The sequence below is a fragment of the Sinocyclocheilus anshuiensis genome, unplaced genomic scaffold (assembly GCF_001515605.1).
Source record: "Sinocyclocheilus anshuiensis isolate Anshui unplaced genomic scaffold, SAMN03320099.WGS_v1.1 scaffold4546, whole genome shotgun sequence".
NCBI lineage: Eukaryota > Metazoa > Chordata > Actinopteri > Cypriniformes > Cyprinidae > Sinocyclocheilus > Sinocyclocheilus anshuiensis.
This window is the reverse complement of record NW_015544509.1, coordinates 76,096-86,874: the sequence shown is the minus strand read 5'-3', so window position 1 is coordinate 86,874 and position 10,779 is coordinate 76,096. Positions and strand designations below refer to the sequence as shown.

Genomic DNA, 10,779 nt, shown 5'->3' with positions numbered 1-10,779 from the left:
TTTTCTTGGATACATTGTAATAAAGTACAACACATGCATAGGAATGATCACTTTGCAGTCTGACCTGTTTTCACTACATTCATACATGTTTGTGACATTCACATTTTTGTGAAAAAACAAAAACAAAAAACGTACCCATATGAAACAGAAGTATGGTACTTTTTTCTATATTACTGAACTTACTCAAAATTGAAGACTCGTCTTCTGAATCATCCAAGAAGTGTTTGCTCATTAAAAAGAACCGACTTTAAAAAGTGATTAATTTGAATCAGTCATCATAGTTCTGAAATCTTTGTCATTGTCAGGCAAGGATTTATCTGTAAAATCAGTAGGCCTACATAACTGGGGCTCTGGTTAAAGCATCTTACCAGCATGATAACTTTCTGAAATTAACCAGCCAAACCATGACCTTGAAAGTCTGGGTAATAACCTAGATCATTTTATTAATAGGCTACTGGCTAAAACATTGCATCTACAAAACATCTTGTAAATATTTCTCACAAGGACATGTTAATATAAATAAATAATTAGCTCAAATCAAAATTCACTGGCCAACTTTTGCAGATGTGAGGTCATCATGGTTTGAAAACAGTGTTTGGAGTGACTGCCTCTAACTCCGTTTCACAGTTTCTTTCGTTTGAAAAGTTTGAAAAAAACTTTCAAATTCCCTGAAACCAGTTCCCATCAAACCAGTTTTTTTTCTTCCTGAACATTTTACAGTAAATAGTAAACAGAACGCGGAAACTATTTCAGCTATTTAGCACAAAGAAGCTGCATGCAGCGTTAGTTATTGTCGAGCTGTTGTTTGAGTTGTTTGGTCAGTGTTCATACACAGTGACATGGCAGAAGCCAGTGTTTCAGTGGGACAAGACCAGTTCACCTGTTCAGTGTGTCTGGATCTACTGAAGAATCCAGTGACCATTCCTTGTGGACACAGTTACTGTATGAATTGTATTACAGGCTGGTGGAATCAGGAGAATCAGAGGGGACTTTACAAATGTCCTCAGTGCAGAAAGATCTTCAGTCCAAGACCTGCCTTATGTAAGAATGTGGTGTTTGATCAACTGGTGGAGAACCTGAAGAAGACTAAACTACAAACTGCTGTTCCTGCTGGTACCTCCTGTCAGACTCCTTTTGACTGTCATGAAGAATTTCGCTCAAATAAACCACACAAAGTGATGGATGCCACTGGGCGACAGCAGCAGATGATCTGTCCTCAACATCATAAACAACTGGAAATCTACTGCCGGACTGACCAGCTCTATATTTGTTATTTGTGTGCAGTAAATACACACAAAACCCACAACACCGTAACAGCTATAGATGAGAGGACAGAGAAACAGGTAAACACAAAAATGACTACTGGTTATTGTTGTTGTTATTTTAAGATGTTATTTCCTTTTCATTATAAATGGTATGTAATAACTGCTTCACTCTCTTTTTTCTATTTTGAGAAATATTAATATTTGTACACCAATAAGAGGCACTTTTTAGCTAGCAATAGGAGGTGGAAATATAGGAGAAAGCTATGGGACAGAGTGCTGATGACATTACAAAATGGCCAAATCTTGGTTCATGAATGTTAATAAAGTTATGCACAACAAACATGGTCTAACATGGACTATTTATAAATAGTCTATGTTATGTATTAATCTCTGATATGATTAACGTTTTACTGATATGATTTACGTTTTACTTTAGCTTAGTGAAATAAGTATTTTGAAATAGTCTCAGGTATGCGCTGAAATAAAAAATTCGCAACATATACTTTCTCCCTAAATAATTGTAATATCTACTGGATATTTCCCCTCAACTTCCCCATAATGAATGTGTAAATAATGGCTGTTGGGTAAATACGGTTACTGTCAGATGCTGGCTAAACCATGCCTGGCTCAGCATTTATTTGTATAATAAATTATGCTGCATGACATTCTGTTATCGGATCTGTTAAAGTAATGGTTTCTGTTCATATTTTCGGCCACATTTTTGGTGCTTCCTAAAGTTGCCTTTCCTGAAGTAACTTCTCGGTCTGAATTGCTCAGAAGTCAATACTGCACAACCTCAGATGCAAGCATTCCTGCTACATCTGTGCGGAACTCGCATTTCTTGCATTGAGTGGATCAAAGAAAGAACTCCTCTTTATTCCGTAAAAAAAAAAAGAACTGATTTCATTCAGAAAACAACACTTCTTAGCTTAAAGTTATTTCTTTGTTCAATAGAAACATCTGGAACAAACTCAAAGAGACTTCCAGGAGAGAATCCAGCAGAGAGAGAAAGATCTTCAGGAGCTGAGAGAGGTTGTGAAGACTCATAAGGTGAGTTGCCAACTGGTGGAAAAGTTTCATGGTCGGTTAATACTCTCTTCCAATCAGTGATGATCCCAGTCCACTTCCAGTCCCACTGAAGATCACTGTGTAATGTGTCCTAACAGCACTCTGCAGAGAAAGCTGTGCAAGACACTGAGAGGAACTTTACTGAACTGATCCGCTCCATTGAGAGAAGCCACTCCGAGATCACACAGCTGATCAGAGATCAGGAAAAAGCTGCAGTGAGTCGAACTGAAATACTCATGACGCAACTGGAGCAGGAGATTGATGACACGAGGAGGAGAGACACTGAACTGGAGCAGCTTTTACAAACAGATGATCACATCCATTTTCTTCTGGTAAGGGAGCTTGAGAAAAGCAGGACAGTGATCTAGAGGTGTCTTTATTTTAATGTTTGTTTGATTTTTTTGTCTTTGTGTGGGTTTCTGTAGAGCTTTGAGTCTTGCTCTGTTCCTCCACAAACTACTGATGTGCCCAGAATCACAGCCAATTCTCACCTCTTATATGACGATGTGGGAAAATCTGTCCTTCTGCTAAAAAATAAACTTGAGGAAGTCTGCAAAGAATTGACAGAAATGATATCTAATAGAGGTAAATTCCTGGAGATGTTCAAAATTAGAGGTGCATCATGTAATATTTGCAAAAGGAATGTTTGGAAATCTAAAACTGATGTTTCCAACTGAGACAACCATCTTAAAACAAATGTAAAGCATCTAATGAGGCTTTTACACATTACTTTACATGTGAGTTTTCTCTTTATGTAAAAATAATACTTTAAATGTCTGTTGGTTTCCATAGTGCAAAACATTAAGATCATTTCCACTTCTGAGGAGAGCATAAAATGTAAGTCACATCTAATAAAATGCACCATGCACTGCCATTATATTCAGGTAGCTCATGCAACATTTCTTTCATCATGTGATTAATCAGATGCTTCACATGCATTAAGCTGTACACTATTCTAAACTAGCTGGTACACGCTTGCTGTCCCAGTTGGGAGTAAATCTAAAACTTTGATTTCTTCAGTGTCACAATTTCACTGAAGAACTATATCAGGGGTTTGTTTTAAAAGCTTTTATTATTCCTTGACTGTTTGACAGTGACACATTAGTATCTTTGCTTTCCTCTACAGCACCACAGCCACGGTCCAGGGCCACAATTCCAGGGTCACCACCCAGTTTCCACCCAACTCCATTACCAAGACGTCCCCCAAAGGAATTGTCAAGATACAGATCCTTGTCGGATTCAAAATATTGGCATTTCATAGAATAAGGATCACAGCCCAGACCCTCCGCATTGCCAGGATCATGTGTCAGACCATCCACAGCACCACTTTGTGTTTGAATCAACACAAAGACAAAAAAAAAAAAATCCCTATTATATTCCTATTTTTCTTTGTAAATCTGCAATCTCTACTATAAGACAGATTTTGAATTAAATTATTTGATTATTATAATTATTTGAATTAAATCTTATGGTGTTAATATATCTAAGTATCCAATTATGTATCTACAGATTTGGTATAGTATTGGTATAAAGTTTTTAAAACATTATATTAAGTATATATTTATATATTCCTTCTGTTCAACCTCTATCCCTGATCAAACACGAGTGAACCAGCTATAAGATCTTCAGGAGCACTTTATAATTACAGACAGGTGTGCTGGAGCAGGGTTAGAATTGAACTCTTCAGGTACGTAGATCTCCAGGAACAGGATTGGCATGCCTGATTTAGATAAATGTTTTGTCCGCTTATTAATGTATCTGAAGTGCATATAGCCTGTTTGGTGTGTGGTTAATAAAGACTTATTTCACTTTCTCCAGTTCTTCGTGTTATAAAATATCCAGTCATGCAGTTATCTCGGCTGAGACTATGCAGTTTTACTTATGGTGAGAAACCAGTGCAAACAATTCAGCCTGTGAGTGAACTGCCCGAATGAATCCGGTTGAATAGTAAATCGATTCACACCTTTTGCTAAGCTATCTGACCCATGTGTTAAATAGAACTGACTCAAAAGTGTGTTTCATTGGTGAATCAGTGCTCTTAATCAGAAAATGCAGGTGCTGAAATTATTGAGCATGTTTCAGTAAATCTTACATATTTAGTTACAACCTGTACCAGTAGGGACACTGACTTTAAAACACTGACTTTACTTTACTGGCTGCCTCTTTGAAGGGGTCATTTTCCATTCCACTGCGCTACTTTTCCATTGTTTTATGCGACAGAATCTGTGCCGCTGTTAACAATTGTGTCGTTCATTCATCATGGATCACGACTATTCATGGGCGAGTACAGAAAATCCCAAAAAACGTAAACGTAAATCAACTGAGGCAAGGAGACTTTGGGAAAAACGGAGAAATAAAACAAGGACCAATATCGGTGTGGCGTTTTCGAGATGGAGAGTGCTTCGCGACAAACGTAGCCTATGTGTTTTAATAGGCTATGTGTTCTTTGTGTTTTAATAGGCAGGTAAGCAAATATATATTATTTATTGTACAAGTAATAGTCATGCACAGATGATTTGAACAGAATTACAGCATATTTTTGTATTATAATTATTACTATTGTTATGTGTTGTTAGATGAGGCAGTATGCAATGGTGTAATGTTAAGCAGTTCTTTGTCACCTACTGTAGTTAGTAAATCTGTAATGGGATAAGCCTCTGTTATAGCCTACTTTCCGCTAGGGTCCGCAAATCTTCATCGGAGGATTTTGCGGAGGCTCAGGCCAAACATCTGCGTGCCACCCATTTTTTTTGACCGCGTCGGAAGTATGGGCTGACAGTAGGCTACAAAAGCCAAAAACACCACGTGTGGGGGGGGGGGGGGTTAGGAAACAATTTTTATATTATATTTATATTAATTTAAACAATTATTACCAAACAATTATATTTATTTAGTAACATAAATATATCTTGGTGTAGGCTATATCTTTAGCTTCTTGTCGATCCACCAGTTCACGCATTGAAAAATGCAAATTCATTCTCTGCCAGCAGGTGGCGCCTTTCGCCAGGAATACAGTCGTTTCCCCGGTAACTGCAGTAAACAAAGCAGCGCAGCACCTGACTTTGAAACTTGCAGGGCTCGTATTTAATCAATTAAATAGCCTTTTGAAGTGTAAGCTATATCTCATTATACATGTAAATATGCATTTACATGTATATTTAGTTTTTCTCACTGGAGCACCACCTGAGTCTTCTCCCATTCTACGATCTTTGTTTCCTTCCCGGGTACTAACTGCGCACATATCAATAGCATCACTGGGCTGTAGGTTGCCAAGTTGAGGGGACAAATGGGTTGAAATTTGTATGCGTCGATCGTGTGAGAAAGATGCGTTTCATACAAGATCTGGCAACTGGACAGCCTTGGAATTTGTTGTCGTGATTATTCATATGATGAGGTTTCGCCCATACAAATACCGGGAGTTTTACCGGTAGCAAACATATAAAATAGCCTACGCCCAGTGGGATTTTTTTTTATATAGAAAGATTAAAAATACGAGAGAAATTACGGAAAAATATTTAGACGGGATGATAGCGGGATAGAACGGTAAAATACGGGAGAATCCCGGGAAAAACAGGAGGGTTGACAGGTATGAGTACAGCAGACAAAGCAGCTCTTCCTACAGCATGGACGTCGCCATGTTACTGTTTCTGTTTTTACTGTTCAAGCCGATCGACTACTGCGCAGTGGTGGACAGTAACGAAGTAGTTTTACTTCGTTACAGTACATTTTTCAAGTATCTGTACTTCATTGGAGTAGTTTTATTTTGAGTAACTTTTACTTTTACGTCACTACATTCCAAAGCATAAGATCATACTTTTTACTTCACTACATTTCATAAAACTTATCGTTACTCCTTATAATATATCACGTGCTCCGACACGCAGAAGCGGTGTCTGATTCATGAACGAACTGATTATTTTCAATGAACCAGTTAAATCGGTTCGCAATTGCACCAAATGATTCATTCACGAATTAGAATGAACCGATTGCAGCTGTTCTCCAGTCGACAACTCACTGATTCAAATGAACCGTTTAGTGCGAGTCTCCAGTGAACTGAATTCACAAGTAAGAACCGGGAGATCTCTTGTGAGCTCGCGCGCTACTGATGCTGCTAAAAGTAAATTATAATGTCGAATTTTAGGATTAATTATTGTAACTGGAAATCATATTTAGGTCAAAGCTGTCAGTTGTTTGTGAACTAAATCTGCTGTAAAGGGTGATCTGTTTAAGCCCACTGAAATGCTTGAATGCAGACACATTAACATCAGAGTCTCTATGTTTTAGGTCAAAAAACATTAAAATAACAGATTAAATAAAATAACCCATGCACGTTCATCTTCCCCGCTGCTGTAGGCTAACGTTAGCAAGCTTGCTGGTGCTAAATTGAGGTAATTCTTTTTAAATAAAGTCCAAATAGTTTTATTCAACCACCTAGATAGATTACATCTGAGGGGAAAAGAAAGGATGTGATGTTCAGAACATGGTAACTACAGTAATTATCAAAGTGGGTAGTGATGCCCTCTGTGGGCATTTGGCCAGGGGTGTTTTTACACCACAGACAAGGTTTGAGAGAAAAAAAAATCATTATGAAAATATAATTATATTTTCCTTATTATATTCATTATTTCCTTATTGGTTATTTTAGGAAAATCCCAGGTATTTTGAGCAGTAGGATTATAAAAAATATATATGCTAATGTAGCCTATATAAAACTGCTAAATAAATATGCATCTATCGATGCTTTTTACTTAAGTACATAAAAAATCAAGTACTTTTGTAGTTTCACTCAAGTAAAATTGAAAACAGTACTTTTACTTTTACTGGAGTAATATTTTATTATACGGATCTGTACTTTTACCCAAGTACTTGATTTGTGTACTTCGTCCACCACTGCGCTTGTGTGGAACACGTCCGCCAAGCGGACCACCAGCATACACTTTCAGTAGTATAAATACAAGTAGTCTGCATCCGTGCTGTCTGCAGCTGTCCGTGTACTGAAGTATAACAGAGGATTTAGCTATCCAAATTGTTGACAACATCTATGCATTATCAGTTGCATTGTCTAAATGTATGATATAAAAAAAAAATAGTGAGGTCTTGTTTGCTGTAAACACTTAGGGAGTGTTTGTAAACCGAAATCGCATACTGCTTAGTATGTACTACATTTGAATTTGAACGTACTACTCGACCGTTAAAAAGTACGTTCTATATAGTATGAATGTGGGTAGTATGAATGAAGTTCGGACTACTACGTCCGCCATGTTGACATTGTCACATGACATACGTCGTTTCAACAGCGCGAAAATTTAAAGAGCCCACTCTACTGAACGAACATCGGCGATGTTTTTCGTTATTCTTACCGCTTTCATCTGCGTTTTTATGTCATTTGAATTAACAGCTCAAAGCAGGCGTCAGTAGTGGATGAGAACAAGGGTGTGTTCATCAGTCCCTGTAACATCAAAACAGGATTTAAACATTAGTGATGATTCATGGTCAATCTATCAATGCTACATTGACAAGCTGAGGCACTTATTAACAATAGTTTGCCATGTAAATTATCCAACAAATTTTTCTCAAAATATCAACACTAGTAAAAGAGAAATAAAATCGGTTTAATTACTTAAAGTTTTGTAACTTTATCTCATTAAATTACTTAACGAACCGTCTGTTTAAAGAAAGCAGCATTAACAAGCTGATGCACGTGCGTTGAGGTTACCTCCATCTGATCGGTAATAATGATTAAACATCTTTTTTACACTCAATTCACAAAACCGTCTCATCGGTTTACATTGTGTAAACCTTCAACAAGTCAGTCGTTTACTTGGATTATGTTAAACAAGTACAATTTAACCACAATGAACAAAATTTTTCCCTAAGGTACTTACACTTCAAAACAGCCGCGGCTTTCCGCCATTTTCGAATATGACGACTCCTCTCCCATGGCCTCATGGGATAGTAAAGTGTCCATCATATGCATGCTACGGAATTCAGGCGGAAGTAGTAGGTCATCCGGGTACTTCTCGTCTACTGTTTTTCGAATACTATGAGTTCGGAAATACTACTCGCCTCACATACTCCCTGCGTTCCATTCGGAAGGGCTCATCCCTATGCCCTAATCCCTTCAAAGGGTTTACCCTCCGGAGTGAGAGCTTTGAAGGGTTGAAGGGTGTAGGGGACCAAACAAATGTTTCTTGAAGTGCCGTTCTGCGTCATCATCCCGTGCCCACACGGAGGCGCCGTCATCATGGAAATAATCAGCGCAAAGGATCATGGGGACCCGAAGTGTCCATCAGTTGTACCCTTCGAAATCCTTCATTCCGAAGGGCCCTTTGAAGTGGCCAGTTTTGAGCACTTCGGTTTGGAACGACCCTTCAATATGGCGGCCATGATTGTTTTCACTCCGCACCGACTATTTTTCGCATGCTGTATAGTAGGGAAGTATGCGATTTTGGACGCAGCTTTACTGTTGGTCGTCAGTCACTTTAGCTTTTTATCAATACATGTTAGAACATAAAATGATGTGGCAAATGTTTTTTTAGTCTGATGAACAAGTCTGTGGCAGTGTAATTAAATACAGTATGTGTTGCACAAAAATATTAAACCATTGCTTGCAAATACTGTGGGTTTGTTCAAATTTACTTTAAGTACGATTGTTTTATACACCAAATTATTTGACAAATAATCACATATCAATAACAGGCTAGCATTACATTTGACGTTCCTTGCAGCTAATTCGTTATGATGACAAAAAAGTGTGATAATAAAAAAACAAATGTACAGATAATAAAAAAAATTATGAATTATCTCATCCGTGAACAAGTTTCGTGAATTCCATACATCTCTGGATTTTGAAAACGACATCTCCCACCGTTCCACTCCCCTTCATAGCATCATCAAGCTTTGCCTTTGTTATTGTTTTGAAAATGCGACCTCTAGTGGCGAAAACGTACATATTGTGCCTTTAAGAACTTTGACCAAAGCCACTAGAAGGCAAGCCTACAACCTTTAGCCAAAAAAGCGTAACGGCTACTGCTAACTCTTCCGCTTTGGCGGTACATGGGAAAAGAGACCAGAGGCCATTTTTTTAAATGGATGTCAATGGAGGAGAGGCTTCACTACGCTGAATAAACAGCATTTTATAGGAAACAGCTTATCATTTAATGAATCGACACGACAGCCTATAGGCTAATCTTCAAAATGTTTTACGCTAAACTTTTGGATTTAAAGATTTTTAGAGTTTACACCGGAAAAAAATGCAGTTTTATAAGAGAAGTCACTGATCACATGATCCAAGTTGACCATTACGCTTTCTCCAATAGTAAGTAATATAGACCCTCTCATTAGATTAGATTAGATTAGATTAGATTAGATTCAACTTTATTGTCACTGTGCAGAGTACAAGTACAGAGCCAATGAAATGCAGTTAGCATCTAACCAGAAGTGCAAATAACAGAGTATATAAATAAATATAGATTATGTGTATATACATTAAGCTTTATGACATATAGTGCAAGTTATGAGGTAGGAGGGCAGAGACCAGCTCAATGCAAATGACTGTACATACAACATAGGGTGCAAGGAATGTAAAAACAGTAGGTGTATTATACAGTGAGTATAAACAGAAGGTGCATTATACAGTGAGGTACGTAAATAGCATATGTTTATATATGGCCAATGACCATAACAGTGCAAATGGCATCCGGAGGTATAAATGTACAAGGGAATGTGCAAAATATCAGAGAAATGTGCAAAATAACAGAGGGAATAATAAGAACATTGTGAGTGAGGAGTGCAGACAGGTTAATGATCTGAACACTTTTTTTTTTTTTTTTTAAGTTAAGCATTAGGTGGTCCATCTAGGAAGTAGTGTTCAGCGCCTGAGATTGGAGTTCAGTAGGCTGACCGCTGAGGGAAAGAAACTGTTCCTGAGTCTGCTGGTGCGACAGCGAAGACTCCTATAACGTCTCCCCGATGGGAGAGGAGTGAACAGTCTGTGATTAGGGTGAGAGGAGTCTTTGATGATGCTTCTCACTCTCCTTAGGCAGCGTTTGTGGTAAACGTCTTTGATGGTTTTCACCACCCGCTGGAGGGCTTTCTGGTCCGAAACCATACCACACTGTGATGCAGTTTGGATGCAGTTTGTGAGAATGCTTTCAATAGTGCAACGGTAAAAGTATAGCAGCAAACTAAATAAAAATTACGGCATTCAAAACTGGGATGTTATTACAACGAACATTAAATAAAGCAAATATGTTGAACAGTGTGATGGTTTCTTGTAAAGTCTTAAGTTGCACTGTAGCCTACGCAGGGCTGTACAGTGCGACATATATGTCGCACGTGCTACGAAAAAACTGGTCTGTGCGATTAATAAATGTACCACTGTAGCACGCATGCGATACAGTTTTGCATGTTCATAACACAGCCGCTTAATAGTGTGAAGAGAGAT

At 38.0% G+C, this 10,779-nt stretch overlaps 1 protein-coding gene across 1 annotated transcript; it reads left to right on the top strand.

The window, feature by feature from the left end:
• Nucleotides 1–839: 839 nt before the first annotated feature.
• LOC107698193 (E3 ubiquitin/ISG15 ligase TRIM25-like) lies at nucleotides 840–3,701 on the top strand. Its single transcript, XM_016499157.1, has 6 exons — nucleotides 840–1,343; nucleotides 2,220–2,315; nucleotides 2,432–2,665; nucleotides 2,759–2,918; nucleotides 3,126–3,170; nucleotides 3,460–3,701. The coding sequence occupies exons 1-6, from the start codon at nucleotides 840–842 to the stop codon at nucleotides 3,597–3,599; spliced, it is 1,179 nt and encodes a 392-aa protein (XP_016354643.1). The 3' UTR covers nucleotides 3,600–3,701.
• The last annotated feature ends 7,078 nt before the right edge of the window (nucleotides 3,702–10,779 follow it).

Excerpts from the sequence above, each read along its gene's own strand:
- LOC107698193 (XM_016499157.1), top strand. The coding sequence starts at position 840 with ATGGCAGAAGCCAGTGTTTCAGTGGGACAAGACCAGTTCACCTGTTCA. Across the intron at positions 2,316-2,431 it reads AGGTTGTGAAGACTCATAAG|CACTCTGCAGAGAAAGCTGT; the intron begins GTGAGTTGCCAA and ends GTGTCCTAACAG. Across the intron at positions 2,919-3,125 it reads AGAAATGATATCTAATAGAG|TGCAAAACATTAAGATCATT; the intron begins GTAAATTCCTGG and ends TGGTTTCCATAG.